Consider the following 22,267-nt stretch of genomic DNA (forward strand, 5'->3'; position numbering starts at 1 on the left):
GGCCCTCATACCACCCTCTGGAAAGGCAAATGTAGCAGTGCTGCCATCTTTGCTTCCCATGTGTCTTATCGTCCTCCCCAGTTTCCTCCTTGCTCTCATCTAGCCCAAATCTTCAGCTTTCCTATTCTAGGTTCAGCTTATGTCATCTCTCGTAGTTCTCTGCAACTACTACAGTTCTGGTGGCTTCTAGGACAATCATCCTGGTATCACCTTGCTCTCAATACCCTTTAAATGGCTTATTACAAATCCCTGTGTCCATTTTGTCTTCTTCCCATTATGCTACTCCGAGGGTTCAACTGAGGGGGCAGATGTTCTTATGCTTGTATGACAAGGATCAGAAAGCTTGAGTGGCTTGCTTGAGGTTTATGACCTAGTAAGTGTCAGAAGTAGAACCCCAGTTTCCTTATCACAGTCCAATGTTATACCTAGTACCCACCATCTGGCTTATACTTTGCTACTGTCCCCTGGGAAGTGATGGCTGACCTTGAACTTCTGTGCATTTATTTGCCTTGCAACATTTACCTTTTTGGAATATTTCTGACAATAGTCCCAGAGGACTGCGAACTGAGCTAAGCCAGCGTGGGGTGGTCAGGACTGTCTTATTGATTCATGCTGGCGCTGACTGAAGCTGGACTTGGGTTCTCTTAATCCTGAAAAGAGTCAAACAATTCAGGAGAGGAGGTGGGGTGCAACGTCATGACCACTGGGCCTTCGCCAGATGCCTTTGGATTTCCAGGAATCAGAGATAGTCTTGGCATCAGGTCATACTCCAAGGGCTGTCAACCTGTAAAATGATGGGCTGGAGTGCTGACCCCTTCCTTGGGTAGAGAGAAATGCTGACTGTTGGATAGCATTATTAGTTAGAGGTGCAGAATGGTGGAACTATGAGTGGCAGCTAACTTCTGTGGGAAAAAAATGTGTTTGTCCCCTACTGTCACCTGAGGATGCTCTTGGCTATTCACCTGTGAGCATATGAAGTGTGTGTGTGTGTGTGTGTGTGTATGTGTGTGTGTGTGTGTGTGTGTGTGTGTCGGAGGGTAGAAGAGCTACAGCAGGTTTCCCTCTCACCTCCACCTCCAGTTAACACCAACTTCTATACCCCAACCACAATGTCCTGTAGCATCAGGGGCCCTCAGTTCTAGAGCATCAACTTTGTGGGAGGCCCTGAGTAAATCTCCCCTTGAAACTAGAATTCTACTTTCCGACCTTGATTGCTTTGCAGAAGAGAATATGTCTGTAATAAATCTAATACTTTCATTTTCCCTTACCAAACCTTAAACACAAACTATGTATTTATGTGGGAAAATGGAAAAGACATTTCACCTCAAGTGAAAACTTGAGCATGTTATACAAACACACTGAGAAGAATCACTCCTTACGTTTGCATAGAACGTTGGCCTTTGCAAGGCTCAGTGTACCACTTTCTAACCTTTGCCTTCAGGGAGAACTCACTGTGGGTGAAACCACTCGGTCCACATCAAGGAGAAAAGAGCTTATCCAGGGAGGTGGAGCGGGTAGTCGAGTATTCTAGATTCTCCACTTATTCAACAAAATTACACACGTAAACATCAATGGGATCCTGACTAGGACCAAAATGAGGCCCAGGAATGAACTGGATTTGCAATTTCGGATGCTTTATTACCTAAAGTCAGAAGAGAAGACATAAAAGCTGTTTTATTTACCAAGAAAGTGCACTAGGCCTGTGGAAAGTCAGTCCTTTTTGCTAAGCCCTCAGATATTAGAGGCAGTTGGCTAGATGGCTGTGTTTTACATCCCAGATTAACATTTTCGAGGCTGCTGAATAATGTAGATCCTTTTCAGTGGAGTGACCTTCTCCAGAGCAGGTCTGGGTTTTTGATGTGCCATGTGCATTATTGCTGGAAATTTATGGCTGAGCTAAAGGTGAGGAGGAAAGAAAAAAAATGAGCATATTGGATCTTTTGGGTCATAAAGTATTAAAGTAGCAGAAAACAAAACAGCTGGTCAGAGGAATTTCACAGTTTTGTTTACTTCTTTGATAGTATCTTTTTTTTGCATACCACCTCTAGCTCTGTATCCATGGATATACTTGTTAACCTGGGTTTTCCCTCATTAGTGTGTTTCTAATTTTTTAAAATTATAAAATATATTATATATAAGGTAATTATATAAATTATATATATATATATGTTTTGAAGTGACATTTTTAAAGGTAGAAATATTTTCATCAGTCCTCCAATATTAGAATTTATTCTGGCATATATACTATGCATATACGGAACACCATATGCTAAGAAGGCTATGGGGACACTGAAGAAGGTCCTGGGGTGGGGAGGAAGAACGCCTCGGATGTCAGAAGATCAGAAATAAAGAACCTCTGAAAGAAGTTAGGGGATTTTTAGGTTGAAGTATGTGAAACTGGCCATTTTATGAGGTTCAAATAAACGGTCTGGTAAAGAGAAGGCTGAGGAATGACTTATTAGCTTCAGGTAACAAAAGTTCTCACTAGTCATCTCTGCAGAAGATATCTATGAGGAAATGAGCTTAAATAGATTTAAATTAACACAGACTGAGACTTTGACAATAAGAGGAATTTCATATGGAACCAAGAGACCTTATGGAATTTACATTAAGGACAGCTTAAGATGGAAAGGATGCCCAATGTTGCAAGTCTTTCAGGCATAGTTTTCCTAGGAGGAGAATTTGGACCCAGAGGCCTTTCGGTTCCATTCCAGTTCTTGGTTTTCAAGCCCACTGATTCAGTATAAAGGTACCTAAGAACACCTTCCCTAGCCAGCAAGGAAGGGATGCCCCAACTCACCAGGAATTTAATTTATCACTATTGAACTTAGATGCCCTTGCCTTGACACTCAAATAAAAGGGGAGATAAACTGTTCATGACCCCAAACATCACTGTTTATGGTTTGTTTGGGCTCTTCTAAGCCAGGGAAAACATATGTACCTTACATCACTTCTCAAATGTCCCTAAGCTCTGAGCACACAGCATTCCCTTTCATGTGAAACTTGGCTCCAGAAAGTTCTTTCTTCTTGGTCTTAAAAAAATTAAAGATACTGGAAGAATATACACTGAAGTGTTAACAATGATTATCTCTGAGGGGTAGAATTATGGGCAATTCCTAGTCTTTTTCTTTACTTTGCCTTTGTTTCTCTAAAAGTTTTCTTTTACAATGAGAAGGTAAAAGTTATGTAATAATTAAACCCAAGGACGGTCTATGCTGGCATTCTAGCAGAAAGGAAGAAACATAATTGAGGTATTGGTTATAAGTATTATTTTACAATCTAACAAAAGAGCTGCTGATTTATTTTTTTGTCAGATCAGATATCATTGGGCCACATGACATACATTTTATAGTGTGGTAAGGGCAGAGTGTTTTGTTTCGTTTTTCTTTTAACGTTAGAACCAGAAGGAAACTTAAGAGGTCATTGACTTCAGTAGTTTTCTTCCAGACTAGGTGTCTTTAGTGTCAACTAAAACAGATGGATTATTTCAGGTTAGCTCTAAATCACATTCAAGAGATTACAGGTAGGAAGACCTACTTGGCAAGTTACTTAAAGTCAAATGTAAGGTAAAGGAGGGTGAGAAAGGAAATGAACAAATAATTCTGATATAACAGAAATCTGGACAATTAGCCAAGGTGAGATGGATGGGGCAAGATGACAAGGTGAGAAAGAAGAGAGAAAACCACAATGTTGATCGTTGCTCTTAAGGTGTCAGAGTGATGGTGGGTGGAGGTGGGAAAGGTGATCATTTCCAGGGTTATCTGCGCAATTCAGGGGCTACATGTTTTGATCATTTAAAAAATTGCGATAAAACATAAAATTTACCATTTCAACAATTTTTAAATACACAGGTTAGCAGCAATACATACACTTACATTGTTGTATAGCCATCACTACCATCCATCTCCAGAACTTTTTCATCATACCAAACTGAAACTCTGTACCCATTAAAGAATAATTCCTCATTACCTCCTCTGCCAGCCTTTGGTAACCACCATCCTACCTTCTCTCTCCATGAATTTGACTACTTCATGTATCTCATAAATGTGAAAGCATGTAATACTTGTCCTTTTGTGTCTGGCTGATTTCATTTAACACAATGTCTTCAAGATTTATCCATGTTGTAGTATGTGTCAGAATTTCCTTCCTTTTTAAGGTTGAACAATATTCCATTGCATGTATAGAGGCCACATTCTGTTTATCCATTCATATGCTGATGGACACTTGGGTGGCTTCCATCTTTTAACTATTGTGAATAATGTTGCCATGAATACTGTTGCACAAATATCTCTTCAAATTTCTGCTTTTAATTCTTTTGGTTATATATTCAGAAGTAAAATTGTTAGATCATACAGTAATTCAATATTTAATTTTTTGAGGAACTGCCATATTGTTTTCTATCGTGGCTACACCATTTTACATTCTCACCAGGAATGCACAAGGGTTAGGGGCTACCTTTCAACTAAGGCATTTAACTGAGGTTGTAAAAGCTCTGCTCAACTGCGTCTCAAAAGAGGAATGCCACAGATCAGAATGAATGGGAGACCGCCCCTGGGGGCTGTTGGCCATCTGTGAACTGGTCTGGCAAAATTTAGGGGGAAAAAAATCAACAGGATTGAGAAAATAGTGGAAACAATTCCGACAAGGATAAGAGCCTTAGATAAACTGCCCATAATTATTAAATTACAAATGTACAAGTTGCAGAGGGTAAGGGCTTTATAGGGACAGGTGAAAATACAACCAGAGAGTCAAGTTCTCTTTCTCAAACACCCCACCCCCTCAATCAGTAGCATCCTAATATAGAAAGACTTGGGGGTTGTGGGTGGAGAGTCTACAAAGGGTCTACCTTCAGATGATGGAACTGTAAATAATAGTCAATCACTAAATGCCCCGATTCTTTCCTGTAGATTTTAAACCAATGGCGATAGGAACATTTTATATTCAAGTCCAGACCAGAAATAAGTAGGAATAGGTTTCTAACCTACAACTTGTGCTTTAGTCTGACATCTTAACTTTGGGGACACTTTGGATTTTTCATCGTTAATCTTTGTAAAATGATAGGGTTTGTAGAATGAAAGGTGTTTGTCTGACTCGTTAGGGTAAAAGAATCTAGGTTAACCCCACAAGAGAAAGAAGGATATGTGTAAGGATTCTTCCTGGCTGTGGCTCCATCCCATAAGGGACAAAATATTGAACTTGAAAAGCAGATCAATAGAAACTTCCACATTGAGAATTTACCTTCATTTTGGGTAGTCGTGACCTCAGAGCCTACGTTTTTCGTTTCAGAGAAAAAGTCAAAGAAGTATGGTAAAAGTCTTTATGATTAGAGCTATGAAAGAAATTCTAGAAATTAAAAAGTCAGTGGCAGGTTTTGTTTTAGAGCCTGAAGTCAGGTGGTATTAGAAGACTGGCAGCTCTTCCATTCATCTTTGAAGGGTGTTAACTTCCAACTTGAAGGTTGGCACTTAGATTTCCACACCCCGTTAAGCAAAGTGCTTAAAACAAAACATTCAGCTTGAGTCAACGAAATTCAAGGATCATCCTACACAGAACAAAAGAAACCTTTTTAGATGTGCAGATGCCTTTGATAGTTTCCCTTCCCCCAGGATCCCATTTCACATACATCTCACTAACCTTGGCCCTGGTGACATAGCTGGCAGCTTGAAAAGTGGCCCCAATTTAACTAGGCTTCAACTAGGCTTCAACACTCCACCCCCGTCTGCACTATAACCCAGCCCCGTTACTAATGGTTTAACTGGATACTTTTATGTTGGGAGAAGCTTCACAACTATTGCCAAACTTAACTTCTGTAACTATCGAGAGAATGAATATATTAGGCAGTATCATTCTCTCTCATTCCTTGCCTTAAAATAATTCAGTAAACGAGCAATCGTAGATCTCAGGGGAGCTACGGGACTCTGAGGGGTAGATGGAACTTGGTCTAAGACCAGGTCTCCTAGATTTTTATCTTAGAGAGCTTTGGGGTTATACAACCCTTCTTCTACAGGAATAAACACATGATGTGGCCTGTCAGTGGGCAACATGAATTCTCTCAGCATTTAGGGCTGGAAGAGGTGAGAAAGACTGACTAGAGAAGAAGGGAGGGTCCTACCTACCTTGAAAGGTAGTGGGGAGTGAAGTCTGTGTGGAGATGAGTGGGGGAACGAGTGGGAGGGAAAATTTTAGGTTGCTTCCCACTTAGATTTGTACAATTCCAACCTCTTGGGAATTGTTTTCCAATCTCCCAAATCTTAAACCCTTGGTTGGCTTTAAAGTAGGGTATCCAGACATGATTGGCATACGGATAGAAATTTCCTGCCATGATTGAATGGTTGCTGAGCTCCTATGAATAGGGCTATAACTCTCACTGTTTTGGACTCTAAGTTCTTAAACTGGTATGGGAATTAACATGGGTTCTAGGAACTAGACATAATTCTAGCTGAGGGCATGAAGGAATGTTAATAAATGCAGAGGCTATGACCCTCATTTCTGCTACTATATTTCTTCTGGCCAGTTGTATATTGTTAGATCTTCATGACAATATATATTGTTGGGAAAATCATTGTAATGCAGATGAAAATTTATCATCAGATATCTATATCTCTCTCTCTATAAATATTTTTAATACATTTATTTATTTTTGGCTGTGCTGGATCTTCGTTGCTGAGCACGGGCTTTCTCTAGTTGTGGAAAGCAGGCGCTACACTTCCTTGTCGTGCGTGGGCTTCTCATTGCGGTGGCTTCTCATTGTGGCGGCTTCCCATTGTGGAACACGGGCTGTAGAGCGCACAGGCTTCAGTAGCTGTGGCACGCGGGCTCAGTAGTTGTGGCTAGTGTGCTCCAGAGCACAGGCTCAGTAGCTGTGGCGTATGGGCTTAGTTGCTCCGTGGCACGTGGGATCTTCCCGGGCCAGGGCTCGAACCCGTGTCCCCTGCGTTGGCAGGTGGATTTTTAACCACTGCGCCACCAGGGAAACCCTAAATCTCTATATTTTATATGTCTTATTTTTTTATGTTAGGCTGTATAGTTATGCATTTCTTTTTTAAAAATTAAATTTATTTATTTTTGGCTGCGTTGGGTCTTCATTGCTGCTAGTTATGCATTTCTTTTCATTAAAAAATTAAGGTATAATTTATGTACAGTAAAATAGACACCCCCTTTAGTGTTTAGTTCTATGGGTTTTCACAAGTGCATACCATCTGTGACCACCACCTCAGTCAAGATATAGAACCGTTCCTTCACCCCCCAAAATACCCTCCTGTCACTCTGTGGTCAACCCCTCCTCCCACTCTCTGGCAACCACTGATCTCAGCAGATCTATTTCTTAAAAGGCATTGGTCTTTCCACCCCAGGTTGACCTTTTTTATTATGAAATCCTATTATGCTTCAGGTTGAATTATGGATTCAGGGAAGATTTTTCTTAGCTGTAAGGGACCATGTGGATACCACCAACTTCCATATTCAAGGCAGTGACTTATGGTAATCTTGGGACTTGATTTTATTGCTGGTCTCTTATCCTTTGCCTGGATTCCAAGTGATGCCCTGTAGGATATCTCCTTGGGAATAGAAGCTAACACTTACTGCAGGCTAACTGTGTCTGGCTCTGTGCTGAGTCCTTTACACATGTTCTATACCTTCATTTTATTCTCACAACATCTTCGTGAAGTGGATAGTATAAACCATATTCTCATTTACATATGAGGAAACAGAAGCACAGAGAAATGAAGAAACCTGCCCAAAGACACACAGCTAGCAAGTGACGGAGTCAGCATAGGACCCAGGCACCTGATATCTGACGCCAGAATGCCAGAACCTGTTCTAACCAGTAATCTATGCAGTCTTAGCCATGGACCTACGCCAGTAGACATGGAGCTAAGTGTTAAAGCGGCTTTAAAAAAAAAAAGATACAATTGCTGTTAAAAATATTTGTAACAGCACGCCAACTCAATATTTTCTTATGATTTCTAAATACAACTTATTGTTGTTGTTATTTGATTCTTCTGTTTATCTTTGAGATTCAGAAGTGATATGAAAGAACAATACGAAAGGGAAAGAACCTTTATGTCATAGACATATGCACATGTGTCTATAAAAAACAATAAAGGCTCTGGCATCATACCTAAAGTACAGCATCATCAACCTTTACTGACCACTCTCTGTAAACATTTTATTTTGGGTTAACATATATTCTAGAGGAATATATCTATTCCACTTAGCTCTACTTACTGTGGACATTCTATTGCCCCTGAGGAAGAAGCGTTTAGTGGGCATGGGCCAGAGAATGTGTGTGGCAGGTCATCATCCATCCCTGACCTTCTTCTAAAGTCAGGAAGGCAAAGAGTCACTTATGATCGCACCCCTTCCGATCTATCTGATGGGAGAACCAAGCCCCCCTACATGAGAAGGCTCTGTAGCTTTCGTCTTTCATTAATATCTTGCCTGATACTACTTGCCTCATGGGTTTCAGACACACCTTTTCTTTTCATTGCCATGAAACAGATGTTACTAATTAGAGCAGAGAATGCAGGCAGGTTGCTCTGTGTCGGGCACTGTTCTAAGAACTTCCTGTGGGTGAACCTCATTGATCCCACTCAACAGCCATCTGAAGTATATATATCCTCTTCCTTATCTTCATTTTACAAATGACGAATCAGAGGCACGGGATCAGTAACTTGCTCTAGACCTTAGGTAGCAAGTGGAGAAGCCAGTGCTAAACAGGGGTCTCAGAAGTCTAGCTGCACATTTACTACTCTAATCTTTTTCAGACCCCTGATTTTGGTAATAACAGCAAGTCTTCCTTCTGCAAAGGACACCCGCCCAGTCCTGTCTCTTCAATATATATGGGGGCCGCAGAAAGAGTGGTCCTTCAATGCCTGAATTCAATGCACCCACCCCCTAGAAGTAGAATAAGGACCCTCACTCAGCTCACTTACAACATTTAAAAACAAAAGATTGAATCCAAAACTAAACCACTGTCTACGTGGGAAGAATTTTCTGAGTTTCCTGAGCTATTTAGAAAGAATTCAAGATACGGAAATAAAAATAGCAATGGTCAACCACCTTCATAAATAGACTTTACTAGATAAAGTCAGCCAGTGCCCAGGCTTCCTCCAGCCCCAAAATGGGCAACCCTCCACCACACACCCTGGCCTCAAATCAAACATTTCCTGTTGGGAGTGCAGTGGTGGGGAGGAAGTTCAAAAAGGGCTGAATTCCCAATACACAGGCTGCCTTTTTTTATAACAACAGGCCAGCGTTTCCAATAAATATTTGGGATGGCAACGTCAAGTTCTGCCAGTTTGGCATCATGATTCTTGCTTAATTTACTATCTTATTTTTGAAATGATTTATTAAATAGACACTAGGAATTTGGGAGCATCAGCTTTTCTCATCAAAACCACTTCGTGTTCCTTGAACTGAGAGCAGATTCTTTCACAAGGACATCAAACCTCTGAGTTGGAAAACACCCCAGTGGTCATCAGCTCATTCACCCATGCAGCCCGATCGGCTGAGTGAATACTGGCTGGGAGCGTCACGTAATGTACCTCACCCACGGCTCACCTTCTCCAGCATATCGTTCAGGGCATCCGTCGTCTGTATTTTGGCAGCATTTGCAATGGCACTGTGAAGATGAAAAGAAACTTCACATAGAAATGGAAACTTTCCCACTAAAGAGGCTAAGCCATTTTTACAGAGGGTTTTCTACTTGGCCTTTAAGCTTTCATTCTGCTTGGCTACTTCTGGAAGACAAAAAAAAAAAAAAAAGTCCTACTCTGTATGCCCATGTACTACAACAAGCTTTGCAGGCCAACTCATTATAATTAATATTTTTAAACTTTTCATCAAAGTACAGCATACATGCAGAAAGGTGCACATGTTATCAATGTACAGGCTGGTGAACATTCACAAACTTGTAACAGTAGTCAAACCAGTTGCCCCTAAGAATAATCACTACCCTGACTTACAGCCCCATATGTTAGTCTGGACTTTATTTGTATATCATAAAATGTACCGTACGGCAGGGACTCGTCTGTGTCTGGCTTCTTTCTCGGGCCAAGTCATTTGCTGGGACAGTTTCAATCAGGGCTGAGTTTACAGTGCAATTTCTGGAAGGGAACTCTGCGCGTGGCATACTTGTTTCTGGATGGTTTGTGTTGGTTAGTAGACGTTATTGGGGTATGGACACAGATTGAGGATGCTTAGAAATTTATTTTCTACGCTGTATTTTTCAAAAGCTATTCTCCTAGAAGATATAAGGAGGTGCCTGTCCACAAAAAGGAGGACATCCTATCCATGCAAACATTCACAAAGCAGATATAAAGAGCAGAGGTGACTCATGGGGGAGCTAGGGAAGCTTCAGGGCCTCTCACTGCACAGTCTCCTTTCAGGGCCCTGGGAGGGACCCGAGCCATTTCATATTTGTAATTTTGTATTATTTTTCCTTAACATGGTCCTCCAATTCTATAAGATTCAGCTTCCACATACCTATATCTATCCCTGGTAAACAGGACAAAAGAGTATTTTTCTGCTGTTTTAAGTTCTGTAGTGGTCCAATTCCCATCTTTTAATGACTATTAGAAAACAATTGTTTTTTTTTTTTTTTGCGGTACGCGGGCCTCTCACTGTTGTGGCCTCTCCCGTTGCGGAGCACAGGCTCCAGACGCACAGGCTCAGCGGCCATGGCTCACGGGCCCAGCCGCTCCACGGCACGTGGTATCTTCCCGGACCGGGGCACGAACCCGTGTCCCCTGCATCGGCAGGCGGACTCTCAACCACTGCGCCACCAAGGAAGCCCTGAATTTTTTTTAAGAGGGTTCCAGTCAGCACTTTATGACTCTCTAGGCAGCTCCTCTTCCTGCAGTGTTCACCTGATGTTAGAATTAACAGTAAGTCCCTTTTGCTGAGGTGCAAAGAAGCGGATGACTTGTCCATGGCTGCCAACTAGAAGGTCATTTCCAAGCTATGACTCTAGCTCCTGAGCCCCTGGCCCAGGCGTGTTTAGCGGTGTCACACTAAACAGGGCTTACACTTGAGTCAGGTTTTAGCAGCAGGATAGGTTTCTGAAGTTAACCAGCTGGCAATTCAACGACAGTGTGACGTCATTTACAGAGTGCTTTCTCTGTTCTAGGAACTGTCCTAGATGCTGGGTCAGGAGATAAATAATATGTGACTCCCACCCTTGAGGACTTACAGCTTTGCTTTAATTATGCGATAGTTATTTTCTGATTCAGAAGAAACAAAAGCTTAATGCCAAAGGGGCAAATTTTTAAAAATTGAGCTATAGGGCTTCCCTGGTGGCGCAGTGGTTGAGAGTCCGCCTGCTGATGCAGGGGACACAGGTTCGTGTCCCGGTCCGGGAAGATCCCATGTGCCGCGGAGCGGCTGGGCCCGTGAGCCATGGCCACTGAGCCTGCGCGTCCGGAGCCTGTGCTCCGCAACGGGAGAGGCCAGAGAAGCTGACATATAATATTACATTAGCTTCAGGTGTACAACACAATGATTTGATATTTGTATATACTGCAAAATGAGCGCTACAATAAGTCTAGTTAACATCCCTCACCATACATAGTTAAATGTTTTTTCTTGTAATGAGAAGTTCTAAGCTGTACTCTCTTAGTAGCTTACAGATATACAATATGGTATCATTAACTATAGTCATCATGCTATAATTTCATCCCCAGGTCTTAATTATTTTATAACTCTAAGTTTGTGCCTCTTGACCTCTTTCATCCATTTTCTACCCCAGACACCAATCCCCTCTCCCCCGAGCTTTGGCAACCACTAATCTGCTCTCTGCACCTATGAGCTCGAGTTTTTGCTGTTGTTGTCCTGTTTATTTTTCTTCTTAGATTCCATATACAAGAGAGATCATATGGCACTGTCTTTCTCTGACTTATTTCACTTAATATAATGCCCTCAGTGTCCATCCACGTTGTTACAAGTGGCAGGAGGATCTTCTTTTTTATGGCTGAACAGTATTCCTCTGTGTGTATGTATGTGTGTGTGTGTGTGTGTGTATCACATTTTTTTATCCATTCACCTGTCGATGGACAGCTGGGTTGCTTCCATGTCTTGGCTACTGTAATAATGCTGCAATAAATGTGGAGGTGCATGTATCTTTTCAAGTTAGGGTTTCATTTTCTTCAGACAAATACTCAGAATTGGAATTGCTGGATCACATGGTAGTTGTAGTTGTAATGTTTTGAGGACACTCCATACTGCTTTCCACAGGGGCTGTACCAATGTGTATTACAAGCTATCAGTGCACAGAGGTTCCCTTTTTCCCAAGTCCTTGACACAGCTTGGTATTTCTTGACTTTTTGTTAATAGCCATTCTGACAGATGTAAGGTGATGTTTCATTGTAGTTTTGATTTGCATTTCCCTGATGATTAATAATGTTGAGTACATTTTCATATACCTGTTGGCTATCTGTATATCTTCTTTGGAAAAATGTCTATTTAAATCTTCTGCACAGTTTGAAACTGGCTTGTTTGCTTTCCTGCTACTGAGTTGTATGAGTTCTTTATATATTTTGGATAGAGTATTTCATTTGTTTAAATTTTAATTCTTATATTTTGATTTTATTATATTTTATTATTATTACTTATTTTATTTTTGGCTGCGTTGGGTCTTCGTTGGGTCTTTGTTGCTGTGCATGGGCTTTTCTCTAGTTGTGGTGAGCGGGGGCTACTCTTCATTGTGGTGCACAGGCTTCTCATTGCGGTGGCTTTTCTTGTTGCGGAGCACGGGCTCTAGGCACGTGGGCTTCAGTAATTGTGGTGCACGGGCTTCAGTAGTTGTGGCTTGTGGGTTCTAGGCACGCGGGCTTCAGTAGTTGTGGCTCGGGGGCTGTAGAGTGCAGGCTCAGTAGTTGTGGCGCACGGGCTTAGTTGCTCCACGGCATGTGGGATCTTCCCGGACAAGGGCTCGAACTCATGTCCCCTGCATTGGCAGGAGGATTCTTAACCACTGTGCCACCAGGGAAGCCCAGAGTATTTCATTTTAAAGTAGAAAAATCCTCAAAAAATTTCCTTCCCAGAAATTGAGAAGAAACTTTTAAAGTGATCTAAAAAGTAATTTTATACAGAAAGAAAAAGCCCCGAGAAATTCCATAGCCTATTTCCCTCCACGCTTTCTTTCTGAGACTGTTACCATTTTAACTCTTAAGGATGTATCTGAGCATCCTCTATTTCACTCCTTTTGAGTCACTCATGAGCTCACCTATGGAAACCATCCTGAAATAGGCTCTGAAGCGCCTCTACTTGGAGGAGCTAGTTTCACATGTTCACTTCTTTTTGAAGGCACTATTTTTCTTACCCAAGGCATAGAGGGGCTGGGCCATTTGTACATGAGATCCAGTCCACGGCTCTCTGCTTAGCTCTGAGAAAGGTGCAGTGTGTCAAGGTTACTGCGGAAGGAGCAGGGAGAAAACAACCTCCATATCCAAATTCCTTCCAGATGTGCCAAATACAGTGGCCATTATTTTCTAAATAATTGAGTGAGGAATTTAAAATAAAAGCACATTTATTTTTAATTCAGATTTGCTTCAGCAGAAAGCATATTACAAACACAAGGCCAGCTTAGGGACAGTACTTTAAAGGCGAAGGTGAAAATAAGATACAGGGATGTGAGTCCTGTTTGGATGTATTCAGGACCTTGCTTTTTAAGCAGGAGGCAGTTGCGCTGGCTGCAGGGAAGAGGAGGATGGGCAGAGAGAGTCCTCCAGAGGGTAGCTAACCCCCTCTCCCATGCTGACCCCCACCCCTACCTCACCCCACCATGCCAGCTGCCTCTAACTCTGGTTAGTAAGTGCCTAGGGAGCCTTGGTTTGTCCTAAGATCCAGCGAAGCCTCTGACTTCTGGCAGTAGAGTCACTTAAAAATCAAGATGAAGAAGGAAAAGAAATTAAGTAGTCCCCTACCTTGTTTTCTCTAATCCCGTTTTCCTGGTGTGTCTCTCCAAGAGGCCAATTTCTTGTTTTTTGGAAATTCGCTTTCCTCCAGCTTTCACTATAAACAAATAAGCATCAACAAGGGAGTCATATTTAGGGCAGCAAGAGAAAGTTTGCTTTGTTATTCAAGGTATGAATTTATTGTAGATTTGAAGAATTTCAGAACTTTTCGAAGAGCTAAACTTTAATCTAAAACAACATAATCAAAAAGTACCCTGACCTAGCATAACAGAAGAAAAAAATATTTTGGGCAAACAAGGTGGGAAGGAGAGAAGGGCTAAGGTTTTTGCTTGTCTGTGTTCCGAGAGGGGGACCTGAGGCTAAAAAAGGCAGAGGTGTTTACACCTTCGATTTGGAGAAGAGATAACAATTTATTCCCTTAGGCATTTTACTGAAAAACGTTTTTTTCTTATTATCAAACCAATTACATTCTTCATGACAGCAACCGACAATTCCAATGTGACCCTTCTGTTTTCCCACAAGATTAAAGTGCAAGGCTTGCAAGATTTTTTTTCAACCAAAGCTTTCAAAAGCTAGATTGAAGAATGAGCCAAAGTCAGGGCATGTGGTGGTAACAGGCATTTAATTCAAGAGAGATGCTTCTGATCCCACCAGATGCCCACCTTCCATCCCAGACCCCAAACCTCCGATGTTGGAGGAGCTCGGATGTTCTAATGAGTAATTAAACTGCATTAATAATCCTGCCATTCAAGAGATCAATTAGTGTTAATTAGGCTACAGATGACCTAACAGCAATTCAAGTGTTTAACAATGTCAGATGAAATCAACTTTTGAAAAGGAGCAGCCCATTTCAGATTGCAAGTCAAAGCAAATACTGTTTTCTGTTCCTGGGAAATTTGCACATCTGAAATCTGACAAGCTCAAATGAGGAAAAGCTAAATGGACGTTGATTTGTTTGAACCTGTTAATTCTTTTTATGGAAATGTCAGATTGGCAATTTTCTAAAACTGGCTCCAATAGAGTGAAAAATAGGAAAACCTATTTCTCAATGCCCTCGTGAATTGACTTCATCATTTTTATTTTAAAATTATTATTAATTAATTTTTTTGATTATGTAATAGTACATGCATAAGGCACACAATTCAAAAATCATGGAAAGGTCTGCAGTCTCCCTTCTACCATTATTTTTAAGCCTCCAGTTCATCTCCCTAGATACTGCTAACGATAACAAGTCCCTATGTATTCATCGATAGACATTCTATACACATACCTATATATTTTTTTAAATGGCAGCATTTTAGATGTTTCTAATCCATTGCTATCACAAACAACGCTGCAATGAATATCCTTTGCATATACATAATTTTGCACAAGTGCAAGTATATCCATGGGATAAATTCCTAGAAGTGATCTTGTTAATTCTTAAGAGTATGTGCATTTGAAATTTTGCTAAATCTTGCCAAAGTCACCCTTCACAGTGGTTGCACCAGTTTACAATCTCACCAGCCACAATGACAGTGATTGTTTCCCTATATCTCAAGCAACAGTGAGAACTAGAAAATGTTTGGCTTTATCAACCAATAAGAAAAAGAAAGGTAATTTGCCTTTCTAATATTTTATTGAAAGTTGAGCTTATTTCTGTGTTTCAGAAGCCAGTTGTATTTTCTTTTATAAACTGTTCACATTTTTGGTCCATTTGTCCTGTTGGACTTCTGTTCCATTAATCTCTCTGTTTATATGCCATTACAACTTTATTTTAATGATTGTAGCTTTATAACATATTAAAAAAATTATTTTTTGGCCGCACCATGCATCATGTGGGATCTTAGTTCCCTGACCAGGGATCGAACCCATGCCCCCTGCAGTGGAAGTGAGGAGTCTTAACCGCTAGACCACCAGGGAAGTCCCTAGCATATTTAAATTCTGATAGTCCTTCTTTGCTACATTTCCTTTGCAGAATTTTATTAGCTATTCTTATTTATTTTTTCATATGAACTTTTGAATCAGTTTGTCAATTTCCTCCAAAAAATCCTGCTGGTAGTTTTTTAATGGTTTTGCTTTAGATTTATAGATTTTTTTTTTTTAAGGGAAAATTCATATCTTTATATTCCTGGTTGCTCTCTATTCAAGAACATGGTATGCTTTTCCATTTTCTACATTTTCTTTTGGGTCCCTCAGTAACTTGTTCACATAAATCTTACAGATTTATTGTTAGGTTTATCCCCTAAGTATTTTCTCTTTGTTGCTGCTGTTGTAGTTGTAGAGAGGGTCTATTCTTCCATTATAGCTTTCACAGATTGTTGTTCTTATATTAATATCATTGATTTTATACCCAGATCTTATTGAATTCTCTTATTATTTATAATATTTTTGTTGACTCCCTTAGGTTTCCCAGGTAAAAAAAATTTATATAATCTGCAAATAATTATAATATTACTTTCTCTAGATTAAATAGTGGTGATGATGGACATCTTTGTCATCCTAATTTTTTTTTTGTCATCCTAATTTTTAATGGATTGCTTTTAGTGTTTTCCCATTAAGTATAATGTATATACTTAGTTGGATATACACACACACATATTTACAATATATATAATGTATATTCAAATATATTTCTTTCATCATATTAAGGAAATATCTTTCTATTACTGTTTCATTGGGCTTAAAAAATTACAAACACATGTTGAATTTTATCCAATGCCTTTTTATCATCATGTATATAATATGGTTTTTCACCTTAATGAGGTTAATTATATTAATAGATAAAAATTTTATAAATATATATTAATGAATATTTTACTATCAAACCATTCTTGTGTTCATGGAATAAACTCCACTTGGTCATTTTGAATCACCAAGTTTTTTTTTATTGATTATAAAGGTGTCTCACTAGAATTCTGTAATATTAGATACAGTCTAGGAAAAAATCCTATTTTCATACATGGTCTGCTTTAAATTCACACACACACACACACATGAAAAAAAGGCATACAAAATAATCAGCAACAGAAATGAAATAATATGGAAACACCTTCTGAATAGCCCTGGAATAGAGATGAAATAAACCAAGGGGTGGCTTTTTCTGGAAGGCTGCTTGAGAAGGGTGTGCCACTGTACGAGGAGTGGTATGGTTCATAGCCTCTTCTACCAAGAGGAATCAAATCACAATAGGTCTAGACCTAGAGCTTGAGCCTTCAGTATCTCTCCCAGCAGTATCTTTCATCCTCCTTGTGACAAATGCTTTTAAAACATGGAGTGCTATAATTACTTTCCTATTAGTGTTCCTTTTGTTTTCTCTGATGCTTTTGTTTTTGCACGTTTTCTTCCACTGGTTATTATAGCCAACTATAGAAGCACACTTGTTATAGTTAAAATAAGCAATAGTTAAAAATGAGAAGACCTTTGAAATGTTAAGCTCTGTGCCACTCATTTGAAAGAGCACAGACAATTTAGAGAATGTCCAGATGAGAGCAACCAGAGTGGAGAAGGAGCTGTGTCAGACAAGGAACTGGGAAAACTGGAAAGATCGCTTCTGAGGAAGCAAAGACTCAAGGGAAGCTTATGGTGCCATCTTCAAGGAGTTTAGGGGCTGTCTTGTGGAGGAGGAATGATTTACTGGTAAGGAAATGTTATCTAGGGTCAGAGAGCTCTACCCCCTCCTGTGCTCTGTGACCTTGGGCAAGATAAACTCCTCTGAGGCTCAGTTTCTGCATCCTTCAAAAGGGAATAATACTGATTGTTTAGGTTGTCCTAGGGAATAGAGGTGACATAAGCAGCTGGCACATGGTAGGCACTTAATAATTAGTAGTTATTATTATTTATATTTATGTTTTTCCAGAGGAGAGAATGGAAAGCAAAGAATGAAAGTTCCAGAAAGGCAGAGTCTGGCTACATATAACTGTGTTAATCAAAGTGAAGAAGATTGCGTAGTTCAATAGTATATCTCTGGTCCCTTAGTGTGTTAAAATAAAGAAAAGAAGTGTATCTGCCATGAATATTTTAGAAGGATTTTGGGGAATTTGGTAGAAGTTGAACTAGATGATTTTTATTGTAAGGTCTTTACTATGATTCTAACTCTTCCCACCTACCTACAAAAGAAAATCTATCATGTCGCTCCCTTTTGAAAGAATATAGTGTACTCAGAGAAACAAACCCCAAAAGAAATGTAAAGAGAATGTAAAGGACTTCCTTGGTGGCCCAGTGGTTAAGAATCTGCCTGCCAGTGCAGGGGACATGGGCTCGAGCCCTGGTCCGGGAAGATCCACATGCTTCAGACCAACTAAGCCCGTGCACCACAACTACTGAGCCTGCACTCTAGAGCCCGCGAGCCACAACTGTGGAGCCCGCATGCCACAACTACTGAAGCCCGTGTGCCTAGAGCCCATGCTCTGCAACGAGAAGCCACCGCAATAAGAAGCCCACACACCACAAAGAAGAGTAGCTCCCGCTCACCGCAACTAGAGAAAGCCCGCGTACAGCAACGAAGACCCAACGCAGCCAAAAATAAATAAATAAATTTATTTTAAAAAATCTGTAATCACATAATTCCATGTTTAGGTCCTTTCAATATGCAAAATGAACTAGAGATTTTAAAATGTAAGCGAGAGATGTTTTGGATACTTTCGTTAGAAAATCTACATTGATGTGGAGAAAATGAAACTTTGCTTTCCTATCTCTGAGTAAGAGGTATAATTTTGTGGCTGCTTTTGTAGTTTATAACTTTTCGAAAGTTGACCCCTGAGTTTAGAATGCTATGTTGCACAATTTTTCTTGCAGGCTTATCTTTCTTTATCTTGACTACCCTCTACCAAACACCATGCAAGAGCTTCTTTCCTTCATTAATCAGTGGAGAATGTGTGTGAAAAAGCTGACCACCACAGAGGTTTGGGCAAACTCTGCCTTGTGACTTAGAACGTTCATTTGAAGATTTTAATTAAAAGGTTAGATGTTTGCAAAACGCTTACTTTGCATTCACCGTTGAGTTTTTGGCATATTCTAAACTGTCAGTCAAGACAAAAGACCCTCATCAGGAAAAGCAAGGAGAGAGGGCTTCAGAGGGAGAGGGCTTGACCTGGGCCCACTTCACTGTCACGTCTCTGCCCCTTCTCACCAGCTATGTGGCATTGGGCACGTCCCTCGACCTTGCTGACTTTCAGTTTGCTCCTCTGTGAAACAAGGACGAGGGTACATCATCAGTCTGCAGTACTGGTGCTGTGTCTAGAAGGCTCTGTGCAGTGCCAGTCACACAGGATTGAGTGAATGGCAGCCGTTCTTGTCATCAAACCCCTGTCCCTGTGACCTGTGGGGTAGTGGGTCTCGTAACCTCTCTGTTGAACCTCACAGATCAACTCCCAGAAGTTGACATGAGCAGACTGGAGTTGAGAGAATTAAGCCTCTGGTGTTTGCTTTTTAAAAAACCATACTAACCCTTCTGCAGCTATGGTTTCCTCCCCATTTTCTGCATTAGTTTCACCCTTGGGGATACACTCCCCAAACTTCCGTCTTTTTAATGAGCCAGAAAATAGATTCTCCCTGGGGGTTCTCAGTGGTGACCCCTTTGATGGCTCTGACTCATTTGCCTTAAAACAAATTAAAGTGCAAGGAATATACAAAAACTCATGAACTGCTGCTTTTTCTGGTTCATCACATATGTACTCGGTTTCCTTGGATTACCTTCTACTCACACATTTTTGACTGTTCAGGTAATGGAGTTCTTAAAAACTCACAGCGAGGCAAACCAAAGCAGCAGAAAATCCTTAGCAGAAAAGCTAAGCTTCCTAGAACCCAGGCTGCCTCATGTTTAATGTAGTCTTGTTTTACAGCATAAATTTATAGCCAGGATCCACAGAGGTACAATATATTAATATACATAAAAGAAAACCCACTAAGCACCCCCTGTGTAGGTGGGAAAGTTACAGCTGGCTGACTTTGGAGCGGTTTCATTTTTAACCATGATGGAGCAGGCATATGTATCTTTCCCACTGCAATTTTCTTCCTGCTCTGATGACTGCAGTAGTGCCGAATGCAGCCTGCAAACATCAGGAGGTCTTGCAATTGAGGAGAATCATTTCTTTTGATGGCTATGTGTTTTACTAGGCCTGCATTTTACAGGGATTAACATTCATGTGCTGGGTACCTTACATAGGTTATCTCCTTCAACAGTCATAACAACCTTACAATATCAATGTTATTTATTACCGCCTGCTTTAGAGATGAGAAAACTGAGGCTCAGAGAAGTGGAAGGGAAGCGGGGTTTAAATCCAGGACTGTCTGATTCCAAAGGCCATGTCAGACCTTTCACAGACCTTTCATCATGTCTGTGTCCTACTTTCATGGACCTGTCCATTGCCTATAAAAATCAGGTGAAATTTAATGGAATTCTGGCAATGAATTATTTTTGTTCTATAAATACAATTTTGTACAGTAGCTATCTGGTTCAGACTTAAAATATATAGCGAGACAAGCTGAAGGATGAGGCTTCTTTGTTCCCTTGTTCTCAGTGGGGAGGCAAAAGTCTGCCTTCATCTCCATTCTAATTATCCCCAACCTCTTATCTGTAGTGTCACAGTTCATAATAATTAATTGTCATACCAGAGGCATTGGGACATGCTTGATGGCGTCATGGTGGGCTATGTACACAGAGTAATTAGCAATCATTAGTGGCGGAGACAGAAAGTTCCTGGTGGTTTCATTCAAACTTTCACTTGGTTAAGTTTATCCCTGTGATCTTTGTGTATAAACGTCATTTGGCAAATCAAGTGTTAGCTGAACTGTTTTACGGAGGATTGGGGTGGAAGTGGCGGGAAGAGAATGGCGTTTTCTTTTGTCCTTGTGTAGAAACTTCTAATAATTTGCATCGATAGTTCTTGATCATTATTTAGCATCATTAATTTTAAATAGAGATAATGTTAAATATTCCTAAATCCAATGACAAACATAAAAAGTCAGGAGTCTGCCACAGGAGACCAGGACAGGGTGCTGAGAAGTGGAAACTCAGAATTAGTAGTAACAATTCTGACTTTGGCTGGGCTGCTCACCAGAAAGCCACTGAACCTTGTGTCAGTTTTTGATGCTTTGTGAAGTTTATACCCGCCATCACCCTCTGCAGCAAAGATGACTGAAATCATCTTGGCTTAGAGGAGCCAAAGAATGATACCAGTAAATAAATTTTGCTAATGGAGAAAGGCAAGAACAAAGAGGTCAAGTTGTTGAGATATTTCTTAAGGAAAAAAGAAGAAAGGCAGTTAAAAGAGCATCAAATCAGCTAAAAATAGGCCTGCATGCCTCAGCCAATCTATATGAACATATGGTTAAGTACAATAAAACGAATTTCCATATTCCAGGGAGTGGATATAAATAGCATACCTTTTTTACAAAAAGAAAAGAACTGTGGATGTTTTGCAAAATGCCTTGATAGCTACCTTTTCCAGTCAACCCCTCCCACACTAGTGTCCTTATTAAAAAGTGCTCCTCAGCTTGGTGACAGACAAAAGACATTACTGATCACACTGCCTGACCCCAGAGCCTGAGAAGGGAGAGAAAAATTGGGTTGCTCTCTTCAGTGTGGAAGCTGGATTGGCTGGGTATGAAGTCGGATGACGTACAGGCATCTTCGGGACACTGAGTCCGAAAGCTGGGACCTCTAGGGAGGAATGTTTCCATGGCAGTAAATTACCTTCCAGGTGTGAATGGGTCGCTGCTAACCTGCAGCCATGGAGGGAAGGTCCAAGCTCACCACCTGCTCCTTTCCACCAGCGCCCAATCCCTTGTACTCCCACATAGAATTAGGTTTTCATTCAACCGGGCCTGACAAATCCCCAGGTGATTTTTACACAGAAGCCTAAAAGGATCAAAGACAGGAGGAACTCAGTTTGGAGGAAGTTAAAGGAACAAGGGGAGGTTGAGAGTCTCTGCTCTGTTGGGGCACCTCTGTGGAAGGCGCAGCATGGAAGGAGGGGCAGCAGCAGCTGAGGGGTCTTGCTGTCTGCAGGACAGAGGGCAGGTGGGCAGCCTACCTGCAGGAGGATGCCCCCCTTTCAATGCGGAGAGCTGGACTTGCACTTCACTTGCCATAGCGCGTGCCAGGGCCAGGGTCAGTGCCGGCGCTCTGGAGGCTGAGTGCGGCTGCCCCACTGCACCCTGGCTTTATACGGGCTGGGGGCGGGGTCCCTTAAGGGCTTTGCTGAGCAGCAACAGGGCTTGTCATCTAGCTTTTCTGGGAACCTACATTTTGGGGGCAAGTTTTCTCTTAGAAGAAAACTTTCTTATTATTCCCTTCATCTGAGAAGTCAAGGTAGACAGCTAAGGGGACTCTTTCCTTCACAGGAGGAAGGGGAAAGGATCAAGCTCAGTGG

The 22,267-nt window shown here is 40.9% G+C and overlaps 1 protein-coding gene across 1 annotated transcript; it reads right to left on the reverse strand.

The window, feature by feature from the left end:
• Positions 1-1,613: 1,613 nt before the first annotated feature.
• Positions 1,614-22,035, reverse strand: DAPL1 (death associated protein like 1). Its single transcript, XM_024735983.1, has 4 exons — positions 21,929-22,035; positions 13,923-14,010; positions 9,562-9,622; positions 1,614-1,896 (listed from the first exon to the last, which is right to left on the reverse strand). Exons 1-4 carry the CDS (start codon positions 21,984-21,986, stop codon positions 1,780-1,782), a joined length of 324 nt encoding a protein of 107 aa, XP_024591751.1. The 5' UTR covers positions 21,987-22,035; the 3' UTR covers positions 1,614-1,779.
• Between the last annotated feature and the right edge of the window lie 232 nt (positions 22,036-22,267).

This window comes from Neophocaena asiaeorientalis, unplaced genomic scaffold (genome assembly GCF_003031525.2).
Source record: "Neophocaena asiaeorientalis asiaeorientalis breed wild unplaced genomic scaffold, Neophocaena_asiaeorientalis_V1.1 scaffold72, whole genome shotgun sequence".
NCBI lineage: Eukaryota > Metazoa > Chordata > Mammalia > Artiodactyla > Phocoenidae > Neophocaena > Neophocaena asiaeorientalis.